The 22,877-nt window shown below is 37.1% G+C and overlaps 1 protein-coding gene across 1 annotated transcript in view; it reads right to left on the bottom strand.

Moving 5' to 3' along the window:
• LOC118193891 (cytochrome P450 2U1-like) overlaps positions 1–22,877 on the bottom strand; it is a 119,380-nt gene that overhangs the window by 45,749 nt on the left and 50,754 nt on the right. Inside the window, exon 4 of the mRNA XM_085820504.1 lies at positions 8,453–8,605. Within this exon, the coding sequence (XP_085676630.1) occupies positions 8,453–8,605 (153 nt within the window). The remainder of the gene's footprint in view (positions 1–8,452; positions 8,606–22,877) is intronic.

Genomic DNA, 22,877 nt, shown 5'->3' with positions numbered 1-22,877 from the left:
CATGACGTAAAACTTCTTGAAATCTGCCACTTGCAGTAAGAATGAAAGATTAACTTAAGTTTGCAAAGTAACATAAAATTTTACTTATCTTTGTGATATTCGGACATTCTTTTCTCTGCGCAGTCCTGGAAGGTAGGGAAGATTCGTGTTTGATTTATCCTCCTTCTTGTGCGGGCTCGCCCTTCAGTTCTTTCCTCTAGGAGCTTTCTTTTCCCTCCAGTTCGGTCACCCTTGAATACCTCTGCCTGTGGTCCTGGCCGTTTGATGGCAGCTGGTCTTCGCGGAAACGGGATACTTCTCGCTCGTTCCTGCTTGGACCTCGTTGCTGGCCGTTCAAATTTTCCTTGTATCTTTTTCTCCGCCGCTGGTGGCCCTTCCGCAGTTCGGCGACATTTGCTGCGGAGAGTCCTGTCCGATGAGATCTTCCGTTTTGGAGCCGGGTTATAGTTGCCGTTATTTTTCCTGGCTCTCTTTGCATTCGTCGTACTTCTCCCTTCTTCATTCTGGGGGTGGTCGTGCGCTCTCTTTTGTGGTCGGTGGAACGGCTTCTTTTTCTTGTTACCTTCAATTTTCCAACGGGGAAACTTTCTTTCAATTGCTCCTGCCTTCTAATGGCTTGTCCTTGTGCTTGTCGTTGTTCCACCTCTGGAGCTTGTGCCTGCAGTGCCGGATCCTGCAAAAGACCTTTAAATATTGGCATTTTATTACGGTCAGAGTATGGTTTTATTTGGTCAATGTTTGCGGAGAATGTTTTACCATTCCTGGCTTTTAACACCACTACAGAGTGAGTTACTTGTTCTATGACATATGGTCCTTCAAATCGTGGAAAAATTTGGCGGTTTTATCTTCTGGTGCTGAAGAAAGTGAATGCTTAATTTTTAATACTTCATCTCCTACTTTATAAGTTACTCCCCGTCGTTTCATATCATAGAGCTTCTGTTTTCTTTGTGCTACTTCAGTGTTCTCTTTTGCTTCTTTAATTAATTTTTCTATATCACCCATTTTAAATTCTGGGGCTCTTTGTTGAACATAAAATAATTTATCTAACGGCGTTATAATCTTTCTGCCTAAAAATAACTCAGCAGGAGTTTTGCCCGTTGTATCATGTTTTGCGGTCCTAAGGGCGAAAGCAAATTCATTGACATAGTTATCCCAGCTTTTTTGAAAATTTTTAACATAACTACGGATAATTTTCACTATATTTCTGTTGACCCGTTCCGCTATATTTGATTGCGGCCGATACGGGACCATTTTTAAATGACGTATGCCCAGTTTTTGGCACATGTCTTCAAATATATTACATACAAATTGAGGACCATCATCCGATATAACTTTTAAGGGCGCCCCGTATTTTAAAATATATTTATTAAAATAGAATCAGTAAGTAATTTCGCGGAGGCTCGTTTTAAGGGAACAATTTCGGTCCACTTACTAAAATGATCAACCATAACAAGGAGATAGCGACTTTTATTTAACTGACGTTTTGGGAAAGGGCCCAATAAATAAATCGATGCCAATTATTTCATTTGGAAATTCGGATTTAATACTATTTAGAAACCCGGCCGGGCGGGAATTAATATAATTAACTGCTTGACATGTTGGGCAGGACTAGGCATACGCCCTTGTTAACTCTTGCAGTTCAGGAAAATAGACTGCCTCGCGTACGCGTTGGATAGTTTTTCGAATACCAGCATGAGAAGATAATGGGCTGTCGTGTAACTCCTGCAGGATATTTAATCTAAGACTAGCTGGGATAACAGGTCGAAATTCGTTGTTGGAATTTGTAGTTTTTGTATAAAATAATAGACCATCTATTAGTTCGTAATGGGCCGCCCTATTTCTTATCGCCACAGTATCTTGGTGGCTAAAATTTTCAGGATCCTTTAAATACTCATAAATGTTTCCAAACTCAGGATCCTCACCCAGTTCGGTTATTAAACTTTCTCGGGAATTTATTGTACATGCTGTGAGCATTGCCACCTTTACAGTATTACCTTCTTCATCTATTTTTATTCTGGATAGGGCATCTGCTACGATATTTTCCTTTCCGGGGGTATGCTTGATTACCAGATTATATTCTTGTAGCTTGAGTGCCCATCTTATTAACCTTGGGGATAAGTTTTTCCCTGAGTACAATCTAGTTACCGCCGCATGATCAGAATAAACTCTTATTGGCGCCCTTCCAAAATAGACTCGGAACTTTTGCACGGCTAACAGAACTGCAAGTGCCTCTCTCTCGGTCGCGGAATAATTTATTTGTGTTTGATTACAGTTCGACTAAAAAATGCCACGGGCTGCTGATTTTGCGAAAGTACTGCTCCTATCGCATAATCCGAAGCATCCGCTGAAATTTCTAAATTCTCATCCTTTTCAAGAAATTTCAACACAGGGGCTTGCGTTAATGCTTGCTTTAATTTTTCGAAAGCACTATTGGCTTCGGCCGTCCACGAGAATCTTGCCTTTTTCCTTTTTGATTTTAACAATGGTTCAGCAATAGCTGCAAAATCTTTTATAAAGGACCTATAATATGAACAAAGTCCTAGAAAAGAAGAGAGCTTTTTAGCCGTATTTGGCGGCGGATGCTTTTGCACAGCGATTATTTTTGATTCGTCTGTCTCGATTCCTTTCTGAGATATTTAGTAACCTAAATATATTAATTCAGGGGCTGCAAATTTGCACTTTTCGACATTAACTTTTAGACCGGCCTTATTTAATAATGAAAACACCTGTCTTAAATCCTGTAAATGTTGGTCCAAATTATCACTAGTAATAATGGTATCGTCTAAATAGATAAATGTGGACTTTCCAAGAACAGACCTTAGCACAATGTCCATACATCGCTGAAATGTTGCCGGTGCCCCTGAAAGGCCAAACGGTATACGCAGGAATGCATAAGTTCCAGACTTGGTTATAAAAGCAGTCTTAGGCATGTCCTCCGGTCTAACACCTATTTGAAAATAACCAGTCGTTAAGTCTAAAGTAGTCATATATTTGGTAGACGTTATGTTCCTTAGAATTTCTTCAATAATAGGTAACGGATATACCGGATATTTAGTTATGAAGTTTAATTTACGATAGTCAATCGCGAAACGCCACCTTTTTGGATGTGTTAATGGATAGTCATTGTTTTTCTTACATAAAACCACCGGGCTAGCATAACTACTTGATGGGCGTTATGATCTTTTTACGTAACATATCGCTAATGTGCCATTCTATAATTTTTCTTTATTCTCATCATACCGGTATGCTTTGTGGCGAACTGGCATTGAATCTCCGGTGTCAATACTATGGTTAGTAACTTGAGTAAATCCTGGAATATCACTATAAAATAACGAAGCAAATTCACTTACCACTTGTCGAAGTTTTTGTTGCTCTTCCTTAGGCAGGTGGTCAAGGTTTAACATTGGCGGTTCCGTTTTTTCTTCTCGAACTAGTTTCATCGTCAGCTTAAGGGACGCTTCATTAAAATCCAGCGTTGCTTCTGCCTCTGAAAGAAAATCTATCCCTAAGATAATATGTGCTTGCAGATTCTTTACTATAAAAAACATAACCTTTACTTATTCGTCCTTGATACGAACGTATAGCGGTAATTTACCTATGCACTTGCATCTTTCTCCTTGCGCAGCTAACACTGTCGTATTATCCGAATTATATATCCGATATTTACGAAAATACTTCCTAAAAAAATCTTCTGCCACAGAGGAACACTGCGCGCCTGTATCCAGGAGTGCGGTGGCTGGGATGTTATTCACGAACACTTCATTCTTCGGAAGAGTCAAATTTTTCACCATTACTGTATTTAACTTGAAGGAAGAGGGGTTTTCTTGGCCTTCGGATTTCCGCACCCTCCCGTCAGCAGAAATCCGTTTTAGTTTAAATCTTTTTTTCTTTCCATGCTTTCCTTCTTTTTCCACTGGCCTTGAGACTTTTTTCCTGGATTGCTATTGAACTGTCGACGTTCGCCGGCTGTTTTTGGATGCTCGGCTTTCCTTGCCCACTGATTCGCTTTGCTTCCGTAGCCGTGTTCTTGACTTTGCTGTGGTCTTGGCGCACCAAATTGGCTTCGTTGCTCATACTGGCGTCTTCTTTCAATGTCCGCCGTTCTTCTACTTTCAAACTGGATTGCTAGCTCAAATAACTTTTCCAGTGTAGTCGGATTCCTTAATTCAATAAAGTCTTGTACTTGGGGAAGTAACCTCGGAAAAATCACTTGAATTATCTCAGGATCCGGAAGTTTTCCATACAAGAGTTTAAAGGCGTGAATGTTTCTTAAAATAAAGCTCGAGAGGTTTTCCATTCTTTGTTGATATATACTGAAAAGTTCTGTTTCTAATTTCGCACGATCCCTTACCACAGGGAAGGCTTTTAGTAGGGCAGTCTTGAAATTTTCGTAAGTATAGGTGGGACTTCCTGCTTGACCCAAGAGACTTCTGCCTATGCATTTGAACCAATTAAGCGCTTGGCCCGTCAAAGCGCTGGTAGCTAATGTGACTTTCTGGAAATCGTGCACGGGGTACATCATGAAGTGGTCATCTAGTTTTTCCAAAAAACTGGTTACCGGTGAGTTTCCATTAAATATTGCTTCTGGTTTCATCGCTGCGCGCATGGTCTGGACGATTTAACCAAATCCTTCCAGGGCGGGAGCTGGCATTTCTGAATTCTGAGCCGCTTCTGCAGGCAGCACAGGTTCTTCTTGAAACTCGGCCGTGGTTATTTTTCTTCGTCGGGGGCCACTATCAGTTTCAATGTTCCGCCTTACTTGCTTTCGGAACATTCAAAGGCCTGACTCGGAAGAGGGATCTTACTAAAGCTATGTTCAATAAATGTGGGAAGTAGACAAGATACACAGGAAGAGTATACAAAACCCTTTATTTTTCATTCTTTACAATAATTTCCGGACTTCGGAATACAGAGACCAACCACTTGTGGTCTGAACGTAATAATATAAAAATATTAACTAAACTCTAACTTAGCTTTGGAATAATAAACAAGGGCCTACGTGGAAGATTGGCCGTATATTAACAGGAAGCCGTATGTAGTACAGAGAACTGTTAACACTGCAATACGTTTAAAATTATTAAGAAGATTAAACCTCTGGCCTGTAAGGCAACCAGCAACCGAGTAAAACTGCTCAGGCAAGCGGCCTGCTTCTACTAACTCCTTCCTCTCTCTCGCTTGGCAAAAAGCCACAACTTAAGTACTTGGCGTTCGCCAGACAAATTTGCATAAATAAGTTAAAGCTTTTAATTCTGGCCGGAAGTAGAAAATAAGAAGTGATAGTAAAGATTTAAAATAAAATAAATGTTAGTAAAACTTAAGATCCTTACAAAGTGATCTACGGCATCTCACATACAACAACAGGAAGCGATCGTCTGCCATTGTGGTAATCCATCGGAGTCCAGACCCGCGTCTTCTACAGAAGTTTTGATCCGTTTGGTAAAGATTTGACAATCTATTAGTCCGTTTGGTAAAGATTTGACAATCTATTAGTCCGTTTGATAACGATTTTACAGCCTACTGGTGAGACTATGATTTAAATTCAGCTCTCTCGCAACAGCGGATTGTCTTGCACCATCTTGCGACATCACGACAGCTCTTCAACGCAATTGATCGTACAAATGGTGTTTTCGACTCATACTTTCTGCTTTGGCTACCTCAGATTACCCGGAAATATCGATACTTGTGAACTAACGCACAGGCCCGACATTCCTCTTTTTAAGGCGTTGTAGTGTGACTGCGGGATTGCGTTTTATGCTACTTCTGAATGCCTATTTGCATTCGGCGATGCAACCTCTACTCATATGTAAATTGCATGTTTTAATTTTCCTTTTTAGATTCGTACCTTATCTTTTAGTGTTTCTAGCTCACCTTTTGAGCACGAGTGGTACTAATAAGAATTTTGTTATACTAATTAATTAAAAATAATGACTCCTTTCCCCAATTTTAAATTTATAGCATATGCTGTAGACGATGTTTCTGATAGAATAATACAGTTAGTTTAAAAGTAACTAGAGAAAAGGCTTGAGAACCTCCGCTGATCTTTGGTAATGAATTATGTTTAAAAGCTGTCGATTTGTCGTCAGCTTCGTACCGGTTTCGTACTGTTAGAAGTTTTTAGAAAAATATTTTCGCAGTCTATAGTTTTAACAGCATTCTAATGGTTAAATGAGGTATAATTTTAATGGTCGTATAGAGGTTGGAATATTAACCTTTGTCGATGCGGTAGTACCCTGTATCAGCGGTAGTACGTTCCAAGACTTACTGCAGATACGTGAAACAACATATAATAGCGGACGCTATAAAGATTTTCATATAACATACATAACTAAGGGCAAATATAGCTTACAAATTATAGATTGAAACAGTTAAAAACATTTCATTAAGTATACATTGCACTACATTACGTACTGTATTACAAAATAAATTAATATACAATACACTGCACACTATCCTCTCTCTCTTTCTCTCTCTATCTCTCTATATATCTAGTATATATATATATATATATATATATATCTAGTATATATATATATATATACGTATAAAAATAAAGGATTCAGATATTTTAACTATAATCATTATAAATTTGAAATGGAGAAATGTAGCTTCCGTATTGTAGAGTGCTATTATTACAAGTAACAGGAATAAAAAATGATTTATTTTTCTACCACTAATAACTTTCTAATTCTCGAACTCTAGTAGCGTCATTATTCCTACCCTCTGAGGCCATTATTACATTACATATGCGATTTTCCGCTCGAAAGCTTTTATAACGCGCAACTGTTGAGAGTAGAAAGAATGCGGAGAAAAGTATAATTAAATTTACAGCTGTTGGTTTAATCGATTATGGTAAGAGCGCGAGATATATCTTATGGAAAATATACATGTAGGTAATCCGTTCGCCAAGATTCAAATACCTGTCGAACTATCAGTGCTCAACTGCTTTACCTCTAAATTATAAATAGGCTATGAATCGAATTTAACAGTTTGAAACGAGCATATAACTGAGTGCTTGCGTAGACAGTGCTGCAAATGTCTGAGCGTTGTATTTCGCTATGATCTATAGCGTTGTCACTTGGCAAACGCGTCGAAACTTTAGGCTTTTTCTTTGCTATCGTTCTTTTTTAATCTTCAAACCTAAACCGCGCGTACTGAAATAGAGTTAAGAAAGCGCACTTGTAGAAGACATTCTGAATGTGACATATTGAGACAACCCGAAGACTAGTTAAAAGGTCAGATAACGAAAGCAGTACTTTTTCAGGAAATCTGGCACTATCCTAAATTATATATTTTAAAATTGCTAATGAAGTCCAGTAATTTCTATAAATCTATGATTTTGGATAGTTCCATACCTTATCTTAAAATCATATCTCACCAGCTCCTAGACTTTAAGTTCATATTTTAGTTGTTTATTCTAAGTTATTTCAGGTAGTAAGGTAGTAGTTCTACTGTTTAATGGGCCTGATTTAGTCCTTGTTTTAGATCTCAATGTTTCTTTAATTAAATAGCTCCACTAAGCCCTGTTAAGCCTCTAATGGCGGTACAGGAAGTTCAACTAGTCATCTTAAAATCATAGGCTTTCCGGTATGTGGTGTATATATATATATATATATATATGGTTATTGAAGCTGAAAATGATGATTTATTATTTGATTTTTCACCAGACCTGAGAATAAGACTTTAAGGCGAGGCAACATGGAATGATAGTGCCTTCGCACACATGTCACAATACGCAGAGCTTAGGAAGAGATGAGGAAAAATATTGCTTCACAAAAGATCAGCATAATGCTGACTTTTGAAAATGATAGTTTCGAAACACAGCGATATATTGAGCATTCCATGATATAACGAAATTTATTGAATAAAATAGTTGTTAAAATGTTTTTATAAAAATCTTTAAAAAAATGTAATTTAATTTTCTTTTTACAGATTGTGTTACTGCACTTAAAAAGGTAGGGAATTCCACCCTTGGTATTTCTAGCATAGAAAGTCAGAAATCTTTGGTCAGGTAAGGTGAAATAAAAAAAAAATCTTCTTTAATGTATTCTTTATTGATCACTTATCTGTTTTTCTTCTACTTTGCTTTGGCTAATCATAAAAGCTCTTTAAATTAGGAATTATATTTCAATGGGAAATCTCTCACTTTGAACATTATTTATTTCCTTCATCCTGTTTTTTCGTGTAGAATAACATTTCGGTGGTATTTAATAAGGATAATTGGTTCTGGAAGATGGGTATTGCTGTTTTGTTTTAGACATATACTGACACTTTTCAGCTGAAATCACAGAAAGCAAAAATTATATTTTTACATTAACTGGTGTGACAGTTTATACATATCATTAAAAAATATGTTATTTTTAGTAAATATAACAGAATAATGTTTACTTCTGCGAAGCAAAAATAATTCATTCTCTTATTTTATAAGAGAAAAAAGGTGCATTTATTACCATACCTCTATATCACTTCTGGATGTATCCTTGTCAAGATGCCTTCCAAAGAGCAAAGCGATATTATTACTGACTTCTGAGAAGGAGAGGGCGTCGTCAATGCATGTAGGACGTCCGTTCCAACTCTTTATTTCTTCCACGAAATCAACAGCACCGTCCTGAAAGTAGACACAGTAGATATTGAATCGCTTGTTTTCTCAGACAGTCATTTAATGTGGAGATTTATATCAGGAGTGTGAAATCATTGTTTTAAAATGCATCCCTTGAGCAGAAAAGTGGAAAAAGAAAAAAGAAAAAGTGTTCTTGTTAGGGGTCAAACTCGGAACCTTCACACAACTGGCTCGATTTACTCACTTTTAAGCTACTACCATGTCGAAGCAATCGAGACACACTAAGCAACTTTTTCTAGAAAAGTGTTCTCCTATAATAAACTTGAAGAGTTGGACAACAACATACAACATTTTGCACCAAGACCAAAAATGATGGTTGGTGAGCGGAAGCGAGTCAGTAGGAAATTAGAGATTACCAGGATCCTTCTTTCTCTAATGAGGCAATAAACTTCTACTTGGTATATGATTCTGATATCCATTGAAGACGATAATATGCATTCGTGTACAAAATTAAGAGAGTTTTCAAATTATGTCTATTTTTACTAAATGGATTGAACCATTGGTACTAATTTATGCAAATATTCAAGAGTAGAATATGTAAATGTACACGTGCATGTCTGCAGAGCTGTGGAGGTGATCGAGGGATTTTCCACAACTTGTGTGTTCGTATTCATTTACGACATTAGCAGTGTTTCTCCCAAGATATGGGTAAATAAAATAATATATCAAGTAAATGGAGTAGCTACGAACGTATGGATGACGGAATGAGATGCAGAATTATCGGTAGAATGGAGAAAGGCTAATCACAAGCGCAAGTGGCTACAGATCTCAATGTAACGCGCAGCATCGTCTGCAGTTGAACACAGTTTTCAATGTAAACAGTTTCAGGATACTGAATCTATATCGAGAAGACCTGGACAAGGTCGAATATGATCCACAGCGATGAACAAGGATCGCTATTTGGCACGTTAAGCACGACAGCACAGGACTACTACAGCTTTAAAGCTCTCAATTAACGCTCTCTGTATTCTGCCACTGTTTTTTACGATCCAACCCGAATTTCAAGGTTCACAGTCCCCCGAAGGCTTCATGAGTTAGGACTGCATGCCAAAAAACCATCTGTTTGCTTCCCGCTCACTGCAGTACGTAAGAGAGCAGGTTTAGCGTGGTGCCATGGAGCACTGTTTTACAGATGAAGTCGATATTCAGCCAGGCCACTGATACTCGGCGTACCTGTATCTGGAGAAAGCCTGGAATACGACATTATCCCTCCTTCATCAGGGAGAGACATCATTAATGTGGCGAAGGTGTAATAGTTTGAGCAGGCATTATGTTAGAAGGCCGCACATTCCTGAATGTATTTGACAAAGGTCTTCCTGACTGCTATGAGATATAGTGATTTGACCTTAGAGCACTGTATTCGGATTTTTAGAAGCGCAGTTTGTCCTGGGTTCCAGTTAACGGACGACAATGCTCGTTTACATAACGCTCAGTTGGTCAAAGATTACCTGGAAAGTAAGGATATTCGCTGCATCGCTTAGCTATCCAGATTTCCTGATCTTAACTGGTTTAGGTCCTTATCTGGTTTAGGTCAGAAACATAGAATAGAATGTCTATAGGGTTAAGCTCTTATGAGGGCAATTTCATCTCCTTACACATCCATTTGTTTCGGACGAACAACTGTTTCAAGCAATTTTTCTACCTACTTTACCACTGAAAGAAACACGCACAATTTCTTCCTTCCTTTTGCAAAAAATTAGCAAAAGGAAGAAAAGTTGTTCATTTCCAACAATGAGTCAACTATCAACATCGAATCCTTTGTCTTTAACCATTATTTGTAATGAAGAACTAGTTTCTCCTCTACGTAGTAACCAAAGAGATATATACTGGTAGAGAGCGTATTTGCAACCTCCAACCGGTTCCAACATTAGAGTCACGTGACTGCTGGTCGAATTCCGAAAGTCCGGAAATACTTTACATTCATTTCTATGGGGCAAAAGACGCCTGCTCTGCTTTGTCACATAAAATTTAAGAAAAAATGGTTATCGCCTATGGATGTAAAGCAGCGTCTATGGATGTAAAGAACGTTTTGCAAAAGGAGGACCTGTAACCTTTCATAGCTAAGTTAAAACTGCGTGATTTATTATTTTATTTCCAGTATTTTGTCATTTTACTATCTCTGTTGAATTGGTTGGAAAGTTTGAGCCATACTGTATAAGCAAATTGCCGCTGTATATGACAGTTTCAGCATGTATTATTAGCATCAAAATGTATTAAATACTGTGACATTATTTACTGAAATCAACTTTTACAAATAATTGAATTTTATGTTCTTTTTCTGTGTACTCCGTTGAAATAGAAAGCTGCTCCAATTGGCGCTAACATTTTTTCGCCAAATCGAACGCGTTTTTGGTTTCGTAAACAAGTGCCTGTGATAAAAAAAAAAAAAAAAAAAAAAAAAAAAAGAAAGAAAGAAAGAAAAAAGAAAAATGCTATTATTATTAAAATATTGAGATAAGATTGTGCGATATGTTTACTTTGTTAAAAAAAAGCTAATTCGAAATCTATAAATGAGCTGAAAATTTGTATACTAGTGTATCTTGTATGAATCAATCCAAATTTTTTTTAAATTTAAGCTAATGCATGAGAATGATCTGGTAAAGCAGGAATAAAGTGTCAGTGAATTCAAACTTACCAAACATTATAAGGAATAAAATGGTATTAACTCGTAATGTCAACAGATTGCCTATACTTAAAAGTGCCACCTATTTATAATTTAATCACCTCAATATTTGATTACAGAGTTTTTGCTTTCATAGTAGTATTTTTTTAATTTAAGATTTTTAAAAAACTTTTTCGTTTAAAATTATTTTTTAGCAACTTAAGTATATCATAACTATAGAAGTTTCTTTAATTTGTAATGAGGATTAAGTGTGTATTAAGATTTTTAGTAGGAGTTAAATTTAAAAAAAATCCTTGAAAACAGGGTTTAACTTTTTGTTGCATATAAACAGTATATATATATATATATATATATATATATATATATATATATATAAGTGAACTTTTGTAAGTTTGAATGAGGCTTTCATCATTATATCTTTACTAGTTTTCACTTTATATTCATAAAAGCTTTTTTTTTTTCTTTTCTGTGAAACAGTCAGTTTTATTTAAGTCCTGTATTTGTTAAAATAAAAGCATGTATCTTCAATTTGTAGTTTGTATTTTATTTACATTGTTTTATGTATTAATTATTTAAAAGTAAATATCACATTCTTTATATATCTATAAAGATTTCCATGGTTTTACAAGCTAATTTTTTTTTTTTTTTTTTTAAATTTATACAATTTTCAAAAAAAAAAGTTTAAGTCAAATTTCCCATATCAGTCATTTATAAGGTAATTTATTTCTTAAGTTATTCATATAGTATATAATAATATCTAGTTTCTATATTTCGGCCAAATTGTGTTTTTGTTTTAAAAAACTCATTACTTATTCTCAAATCTAAAGTAGGAAATTTGGAATATACTTGACTACCAGTTTGAGTAGGTTATTTTTAGTACTTGTTCCTGATATATTTTAGAAAAAATAATTAAAATAAATAAAATAATCCTTATCCCCTTAAAATAGAAATATACTACTTTGTAGGAACACCAAAATTTTAAATATGAGCAGGACATGCTTTTCAAACGAAAAGCTTTATTTATTCATTAGATGCAAGTTGGATCCTTTGCAGCTGGGGAAGAACGAAAGCTTTTTGTTCAAAATGTGCGTCCTGCTCGCGTTTAAAAGGTTAGTGTTCATACAAAGTGGTATACTTTTATTTTACTTAATTTTTGAGTGTTTATTTGTAATTAAATCCGCTTACTTTATAGTGAATACTATATTTAAATGCACATTTTCACAATGTGTTTATTTACTGGGATACAGGAATAAAATAGAATATGTATTGTCATGTTTGAATTTATAATTCAGAAAGAAAATTTTATTTTGGAAATGTACATTTTACAGCTGATCTGCAGAATATGAAATCTTACTAAATTTAATTTATAGCAGCATACAGTTAAGGCAGTAGCTTCCAAGTTTGCATGAAATTATTTTCTGCACATTGTTAAGTTTATAAGCACTTTAATATGCAAGTAACTGAATAAAATGGGCATTTACATCAGTGAAAGATCTTTTTAAAAATAAAAATTTATTTACTATCGTACATTTCCAGAATGCAAGTACTAATGGTAACACTGAAAGGTCAAATATAAATGAAATTCTTCCAAAAACTATTTCTGACTTTAAATTAAGTAAAATTATGTTTACTTAAATATAAGAAAGAAAAATAATTTTCTGTAATAAGATTTCAGTATAATTTACCTTTTTGTATCATAAGCTATATTATAAATTTGGACAGTAATAGTTTATAGTTCCAGCTGAAAGTCAACAGTCTCTAAGTACATATTTCATCAATTGCATAAATACATATATTACAATATGATTTTCTTTTTCTCTTTAGGATGCAACGCATTAAAAATAAAACAGATTTTTTTTACCTTCTCAATTATTATAACAGTAGTGCAATTAATTTTTAAATGTTATTCAAAATTAAAGTTTCCATCTCAATTTTTCATTATTTATTTTAGATTTTCTTCCTAAAATTATTTAACCTAAACATCTTAAAAACGGTGCAAATAACTTAAAGCAATTACTAAAAATATAGATAAAATATTCAGGAAAAAGGTTTAAGTTATATCTAAACGCCCGCTCAGTCCCACCATTGAATTCAATATTACAGACGCTAACAGATTTTCCTTTGCAGAAGAAAGAACTCCACTGGACATGGACAGTTCGGATGATGGAAATTACACAGAAATTAGGAAATCTGTACGGAAAACTAGGCGAACGCACAGGAAACGCCGTACCCCGGCTACAATCCCAAAAGGTAAAGAAAAATCAGTGAATCCTGTTCCTCAGGAAGAGAAACTTCTGAATTCCGCCGTTCAGAAAAATGAACCACGCGATTCGTCTGCCGTGATCGACACTGCCTTTCATCAACCAATCAGTGCGGATGGCCCTAACACTCGAACACACGAGGTTGCTGCCAGGAGTCATGATAATGTGGCGCCATCTATTGAGGCTGCTGAAAAGTCAACTCACGCGAGTATGTCTTTGGCAGAAAACGTAGCTCGGCCAATCAACATTTTGGATGAGGTCACGTGCCCGGCTGGACCAATGGATAGTGATGCTCATGAAACTCAGACTGGAGCAACCCGAACTGAGGGTCAGTTCACTTTCCCGCACAGGACGGCGAAAATGCCGCCGATTTGCATTCGAGAATGCAAGTACAACTGTAAATCTTTCACTGAACTACTTGAAAAGGAACAACTGGCCGATTTCACCGCGAAAAAGAAAGGTGAAGGCAACTATGAGATACACACAAAGAATTCGGATACCTTCCGAAGCATAACTGCCCTTTTCGGCAAAAAAGAACTTTCTTACCACTCGTTCCTTCTCCCTGAGGAGAAGAACCTCAAAGTTGTGATAAGAAATCTTCCCATTGATGCGAAACCCACGGGCATTCAGGAGAAGCTCCGTGAAAAAGATTTCACTGCGCTCAAAGTGGAACAACTGATGAAAGGCATGAAAGGCAGAGGAAAAGATAGGGCTAAAATGCCCCTATTTCTGGTCACTCTCCCTAAAAACCCTAGGAATAATGAGATATACCATCTGAAATATCTACTGTACTTGCACATTAAAGTCGAAAGATATCGTGGTCGGCGCGGGATGACACAATGCTTTTGATGTCAAAGATACCATCACGCGCAGGCGGCGTGTTATCAACCGCCTCGCTGCTGTAAGTGTGCAGGCCCTCATGAAAGTTGGGATTGCCCGGAACCTAAAGATTCTGAGCCGAAATGTTGTAACTGTCTCGGGAAGCATACCAGCAACTGGAGAAGTTGTGAGGCCTTCCCAAAGCAGAAACCCAATGTTTGATGAAAGGGTCATTGTCAATAAATCCTACGCCCAGGCTGTTCAATCTGATATTTTCGCTGGGAAAATTCAGAAAGCTGTAGCGGACGCTCAGCAGATCATGAAGTACCTCGCTGATCTTATAGCGCTTCTACACAGTACAACTGCCATGGCTGAAAAGCAAAATACAGTGAAGCTCGATACTGAGATAAATTATGTATCGTAGGTCCTTAGTAAAAATGACCCCAGTGACGATCATTACATGGAATGCACAGAACATTATCACCAAAATTAGCGAACTGCAGGACTTTCTCACACACTACAACATTGACATTGCACTAATCACTGCGACACACGCTACACCAGCGCACTCCCTCAGTATTGCTAACTATCGCAGTTACCTCTGCGATAGGATCAAACATAGAGGCGGAGGTGCCGTAATCTATGTTAAGCGGAGTTTGGACTCCTGCGTCTACGCGTCTGACAATTCTCACGGGTTCGAAGAAGTAAGGGTAGTCGTTCGGATCCCTAATTTGAGAAATATGCTTGTATGCGCCCTTTACAACACTCCAGATCTCAGGCTGCAAGATCAACACTTACAGAATTTGCTAAATAGCCCCTTTCCCACCATAATCGGAGGTGATCTTAATGCTAAACATGTTAGCTGGAGGTGCCGAAAAACAAATAAAAACGGTGATATCCTTCAAAACTTCCTGTTCAATTACCCATACTACATTTACCCCCCCAGAAGATTTTACTTTCCGGCCTACTCACCCAAGACAGTATCCAGACATACTGGATCTTTTCCTCGCATCTGATAACTTACCGATCACTACGGAAGTAATCAATGACCTTTCTTCAGATCACGTGCCAATTCTGGCACACCTGGGTATTAGCAGGCTTGAAGCCAACACCACTTACAAAATTACTGATTGGGACAAATTCAAATCTGAAATTAACAATCACCTCCCCCAAAACATAGCAACTTAAAAATACGCATGATATCGACCAGGCTATCACAAGCATCAGCCCCTGCATTGATAAGGCATTGCAAAATTCTACTATAGAAATTATTAATAAAAAACATCACTTCAAACTTCCGCAAGAAATTAAATTAATTAGCCAAACACGAAATAGACTCAGCAAGATCTTCTCCCACTCACGTGATCCGGCAATTAAATCGAAAATTAATAAACTTAATCGCAACATTAAATAATTAATTGACTCCCACCAGACTAAACTTTGGAATAACAAAATTGAAAAATTAAATGCGAAAGACGGAGAATTCTGGAAGTCCCTCCGTTTAATGAAGTCGACAAAAAACAAGCAACAAATCTCTACAGGACGACACTGGATTCAAATACAGCAACGAAGGCAAAGCAAAAGCCTTTGCCACCCACTTCGCCAAGCAGTTCACTCCAAATGAGACCCTTTCAGATTGAAATTTTATTAATCACATAAACATGTTTGTCGATAATTAGATTAACCAGCCCAGTGTCAAAAATCTCCCTGTTTTTACCTCTTCCACAGACGTTAGCTCTATTATAGCTACACTTTATAACAGAAAAGCACCTGGGAAGGACAAAATATCTAATTCAATGATTAAACATCTGCCTGGTAATTTCATTAACAAACTCTGTAGCATTTACAACGCCTGCCTGTACCTATGTTATTTCGCAGCTGAGTGGAAAAATGACCGGTTGAAAAATGAAAAATAAGCGGTTGTCATCTTAATTCCCAAACCCGGAAAAGATAATACAACAGTGGATGGGTTTCGACCAATCAGCTTGCTTTGTGCACTGGGAAAGATCCTAGAGAGGATTATCTGCAGAAGATTACAGCCAGCCCTAAACGCGATTCCAAACCAGGAGTTTAGTTTCCGTAAAGGGTTGTCTACCACCATGCAGCTTGCAGAATCGTTGAATTTTAAAGCGCAGCTATTCATAAGCACCAGACAACTGCTTTCCTTATGCTGGACGTGGCAAAAGCCTTTGACCGCGTCTGGCATAACGGACTTATCTACAAGGTTGCTTCCCTCGATCTCCCCAGGAAACGATTTTGATTCTTCATTTCTTTCTAACTGATCTATCTTTCTATGTCAGGCAGGGCGATGTTTATTTTGAAAACACATTAATTAAAGCCGGCGTCCCCCAGGGGAGCATCCTTGGACCTATTCTCTATCTATGTTAAGGACTTTCCTATGATTGAAAATACAAACTGCATCACCGCCTACTATACGCTGACGATACCGCCATTCTTTCTAGTTCACTTAATCCACGACATGCCATGATCAGAATACAAAACCACACATACGAGATAGAGGAATGGTGTCGCAAATGGAGGACGTCCATTAATGCCACAAAATCCAAATTATTACTGATAGAACGGCACAGAAGTAAAAACATTGATGCAGATCTGACCCTCTTTAATGAAACAGTACACAAAGTCATACTTCGGAGTTCGTTTTAACCGCTCGCTTACATGGGGTCCTCACATTTCCATGACTATCGGGAAAGGAGTCTCTAGAAAGCTCCGAAACTTTCTTGACGCCTCCTCACCACTGGATCTTGCTCTCAAAAGCATATTTACACATCAATATTAAGACCCATCCTTACATATGCCTCCCCTGCATAGTGCTCTCTTACCACCTCCGTATTAAATAAATTGCAGATTTTCCAAAACAACTACTTACGAAATATCGCAGGAGCCCCCCTGGTTCGTTCACAATGAACAGCTACACAGAGATCTTAAACTCCAAAGTCTGGCGTTATTCATCAATAAATTAAATAATAATTTTATCATGAAAGCCATTACCAACGCAGGTAAATTTTTCAGACAATTTTAAGTACGAGCTCCTAGAAATTGAAATTAATTTAAGGCCCTATGCAACCCACATTTATCGGAATCCCCCATAAATAATCCTAACTTCTACCTGCTAATTCTGAAGTTTCAAAGTATGCCTTTTTCATTTACACTGGCCTTGGCCATGTCTACACAATTTTCCTGCAGTCCCTTATCAAGATATTCCTGCGAAGCACTGTATGTTATGTCTACCCTAACCGGGGTTATTTGAGGTGCCTGTAATAGCAGGATATAATTCCTGCTGAAACAGGCATATCAAAAGTATCAAAGTAACGAATTCCCTGTGGTGAGCCGTCTACCTGTTATATGAAGTCGTTGGTGGTAACCCCAAAGTGATCCATGGTGATTGGTTGTTCTATATCTTAATGCAAAGCAGAAAAATTGAACTAAACTGTTGTTCTTCCGAAATATTTTGAATGTGTAATACGACCTTTAGATGACCAGCACTAATTTCACCAAATAAATTTTAAAATTTTCGTTCAAAATTTTAATAATTGAAAGTATTGTTAATTTTGGGAAATACCCCTCCCTTCTAAAGCTACCATTCAATAAAGTCGATTTATTGTTTCTCTTGTACAATCTGCTATTCTGTTGTTAAATAACATCACAACCTTTTGCTTTCGAAATAATCAAATCATTTAAATTCTACATCAGCGTCGTATATAGCTCTAATAACTAAGCAGTTTGCCAAAAGGGTGCTGATTAAAAAACCTCTTTGATGGATACAACGGAATATTTGCAGTCAGATGGACATTTTATATCCAAAGTAAGAACCGAAATAAAATTTTATTGTTACTAACACTTAAAGCTACTTTTATTGTTAGCTAACAATTAATGCCATTGAACATCTACCATCAAAAATTCATTATTATTACTAAAGGAGTAACAAAATATTGTGATGACATTATTAACATATTAAAATGTTTTATTTTTGTAAATAAAAATACATCCTATATCTATCTCTTCTACTAAAATAATGAGCAATCAGTATGTAAAAGATCTCTGTTATTAAACAATGAGGAATTTGTATGTATGTGTATACGATATAAAAATAATGAACAAAATTATTAAAAAATTACTAACTAAACTGGTACAAATTACTAACTTAATTGGTACAGCCCTTTGAAATTCTAATTTTAAAAGATTGCAATCCTCTTCAAAGTATCTGCATTGACGTCACTCTTTCCGTGCAGCAACAGCAATGCAAAGACTTTGCCCATTTCGCTCTGCAAGATCAAAACAAAAACTTTTCGCTTAGGTGTATTATCTATTCTCTAAGATGTAACTGCGTATATAAAGTTGCAGGGCGCTTTTAATTACGCTAGTGTTGTACTAATCGTGAAAATTGTGTTTCTAAAGAACTATTCCTGTTCAGAAGTAAAAACAGATATTTATCCTTCATGACGGCTGCAGCTGATTGCAGCTGCATCGATACACATTGCAACCCCATCATCTATGGAGATTTCCAGTTATGTTTTTACCACCAATCCTCGAATTTCATATCACAGATTATGTTCTTACTGCATTAATATAATATTAACAAGACATAGTGCACAATAAAAATTAAGCTTTATTTAGGAACTTCGCGCACACTGCCCGACAGCCTGCCTGTTTCGCTCTGCTCGCTACTCGTAAGAAACTTCTCCTCTAGGGTTGCCACACTTATCGGAGGGCGCAAGGCGCGCTCCTTATCGCCATCACCACAGAGTTTCCCCCCAGTTCCTTTAATGGCTATTCAAAGGAACGACATAGGTTATGAAATTATCTCAGAGTATCCGTACTGTCGGGTATTTTTACATGATTACAAAATTAGAATATAAAATTAGAAAAGATCAAAATGAAATTCAATATATAACAAGGTATTGACACATATAATAAACATGAAATAACAAGAAATATGTTAAGATATGAATTTAAAAAAAATGTTTTAAATTGTTATGTAAGAAGCAAGTTTCTTAGGGAAGTGAACATGTCTTCCCGATCTGGTGACAGTTTGTGTCTTAGAGAGTTCGTTTGCAGATTTATTCTGCTGAACTGTCTTTAAGTCTTTATTTGTTTTCAGTTCAGGCAAATTAGAGTCCGAAAGCAAATAGGCTGGTTTCACACGGTCTATAGACACAGTAGATTTCAGACCGTTAACATCTATTGTGAAAGTTTTGTCCGTTCTAGAAAGGACTTTATGCGGACCTGTGTATGGTTGGCACAGAGGTGGCTTTACTCGATCGACACGTAAGTATACATGCGTACACGACTTTAAGGTAGCACTTACGTAACATTTTTCTTGGCAATGTGCAGATGTTGCTATTGGATTCAATTGTTGCATTCTATGCCTAAGATTCGTGATAAATTGTGTGTCATACGGAGATATCTTAGATGACGTTATCATATCACTAGGCAGCTTGAGAGTTGTGCCGTACACCAGTTCAGCACAAGATGACTGTAGATCTTCCTTTACGGCTGTCCGAATACCAAGCATAACAACTGGTAGTGTTTGAGTCCAGTTATTGGTCTCGTGAGCCTTGAGAGAAGATTTTAAATGTCGATGAAATCGTTCAACAATGCCGTTTGACATTGGATGATAGGCTGTTGTTGTGATTCTGTTCGTACCCAAAATGCGCGTAAATTCTGCAAAAAGTGCGGATCTCATTTGAGAACCTTGGTCTGTTGTTATGATCGATGGGCAGCCAAAACGAGATATCCAACAGTTGAAGATGGCTCTGCAAATGGTTTCCGTTTTCATATCCGGGATGGGAATGGCTTCAGGCCATCTGGAGAATCTATCTATTAGAGTCAAAAGGTACACGTTGCCTTCTGATGGAGGTAACGGTCCGACGATATCCATATGGATTTCTGAAAAACGTGCATCAGGAAGAGAGAATGTGCCCAGTGGTGCTTTAGTATGCCTAGTAATTTTCGATTTTTGGAAAGATTCACAGGATTTCACCCAATTTTTGATATGACGTTTCATATCGGGCCATACATAACGAGAACAAATAAGCTTCGTAGTAGGTGCAATTCCTGGATGTGACAGATTATGCAGATGATTAAAGATGAGTCTGCGAAAGGAATTCGGAACAAATGGACGAGGAATGTCTGTTGATATGTCACAAAGAATATTACCATCAGAATATTGGCACGGTTTAAATTCCAGTTTCAAAGATGATGTGTTGTTTTTGAGAAGGTCTTGTACCTCCGGATCATGCCGTTGAGCTTCCGAAAATTTTTTAAAATCCAAAAATGGAGATTTTGTTATGGAATCAATTTCGATTCTTGAAAGAGCGTCAGCAACGACGTTTTTTGAACCTTGCACATGCCTAATATCAATAGAGTACTGAGAAATAAAATCTAAATGGCGCAATTGTCGAGGGGAACATTTATGAGGGTTCTGTTTAAAAGCGTATATTAACGGTTTTTGATCCGTATAAATTATAAAATTTCTGCCCTCTAACATGTGTCGGAATTTCTTAATTGCAGAATAAATAGAAAATAATTCCCTATCGTACGCGGACCATTTCTGTTGACTTTTACTGAGTTTCATAGAGAAAAATGCTATAGGTTCCCATGTTTGTTGAGACAACTGCATAAGTGTGCCGCCGATTGCGACGTCTGAGGCATCTACCCAGATGCTTAGCTGGGCTCCGGGAATAGGGTGTCTCAAAAGGGTAGCCTGAGCAATGGCATTTTTGGCAGCAATAAAGGCTTGTTCAGCATTCTCGTTCCAATTTAATTGTGGGGATGAATCCTGAACACGAGAACGAGATTTCTTTTTATTAATATAGCCTTCTAACAATTTTATTAAAGGAGAAAGAATATGTGCTGCTCTAGGTATGAAACATCTATAAAAGTTAAACATGCCTAAAAATCGGCGAAGCTGAGTGAGAGTGGTAGGTTGAGGAAAATCTAAAATACATTTGACTTTGTCAGGAAGAGGTTCAATTCCGTTTTCACTAAGGTGAAAACCTAAGAAATCAATAGATGTTTGACCAAAGGTGCATTTTGAAACATTTATGCAAAGTCCATATTCCTGAAGTTTGGAAAATAAAGCTTTCAAATGCCTGCAATGTTCCTCAGAATCTTTAGAGGCTATGAGCAAGTCATCGACAAAAGCGTAAACGCCTTCTAAATCTCGCGTGACTTTATCTATAAAACGTTGAAAAGTCGCAGATGCATTGCATAAGCCGAATTGCATACGGATACTTTCGAATAAACCGAATGGTGTGCATATGGCGGTTTTGTGGATGTCGGCTGGGTTAATTGGTATTTGATGGTATGCCTTAATCAGGTCGACATGACTAAAAATTTTAGTACCGTGCAATGCAGCAGTAAAATCGGCTAAGCATGGAATAGGGTATTTGTCTTTTATTGTTTGAGCGTTCAATGCTCGATAATCTCCTACAGGTCTCCATTCCAGACTTCCCTTTTTTGGAACCATGTGAAGTGGGGATGCATAATTGCTGCTCGAAGGTCTCAAATGCCCCAATTGCATCATAGTTTGAAATTCTTGTTTTGCTATTTTTAAGCGATCTGGAGCTAACCGACGAGGTTTTGCAACCACAGGTGGACCTTTAGTTATGATATAATGAACGGTTTATGTTTAACAGGTTGGTTAGGATCTGGTAATCTAGTAACTGAAGGAAATTCTTTTAAAATTTTGTGATATGGTGTATCACTAAATACAGTTTTTACTGAATAAATGCTTGCATTTTTCACGCAACCGACGGTTTTAAAAGGCGTTTTTAAATCTTTGAGACATTTGTTTCTGAGATCAGGCACCAATTCAAAGAAATGGAGAAAATCTGCTCCAAGAATGGGTGTACTAACATTTGCTATAAGAAAAGTCCATGTAAACTGTCGTCTTAATTTGAAATCCAAAGAAAGTGTTTTTTGACCATAAACATGAATAGTAGAAGAATTAGCAGCGAAAAGTGTTTGTTGGGACGAATTCCGTTTTTGAGAATTATTTGCTGGAAGTAAGGACACGTCAGAGCCGGTATCGACCAAGAATGAAAGGTTTGTTCTACGGTCACGAACGAACAGGCGACGTGAAACTTGAGGCAAAGAATAAGTCGCCTCTATTCTTTGCTGGTTTCGTTTCCCTGCCATGAACAAGGTTTTGTACATTTGTCATCTCTACACTTTTTCCCAAAACGTCTATGATACCAGCAAACAGAATAATCTCTCCTTTTGGAATTGCTTCTTTCCTTATTGCGACCTCCGCGATTTGGCGAGCGACCACGAGAAAGAGAAATGCGATCAATACGTTTGTTTAATTTTTCTATTTGTTTAAATAATTTATCTTCAAGAGACTGATCGACTGTGCGAGAAACGGCACAAGTCCCTGGGGTTGGATTTACTTCTAAAATTCTGTCGGCAATTTCTGCAGCTTTATCTACAGTTAAATTGGAAACCGCTGCCAAAATAGACTGAACAGTCGAAGGCAAACGTTGAAGGAATAATTCTAACATTAAGTTATCAGGAACATTTAAAGATTCTGCTC

Source organism: Stegodyphus dumicola, chromosome 7 (assembly GCF_044657685.1).
Source record: "Stegodyphus dumicola isolate Sdum_Otavi_A_Nest chromosome 7, ASM4465768v1".
Classification (NCBI taxonomy): domain Eukaryota; kingdom Metazoa; phylum Arthropoda; class Arachnida; order Araneae; family Eresidae; genus Stegodyphus; species Stegodyphus dumicola.
The sequence above is the reverse complement of the archived record's forward strand: the minus strand, read 5'-3'. Positions and strand labels throughout refer to the sequence as shown.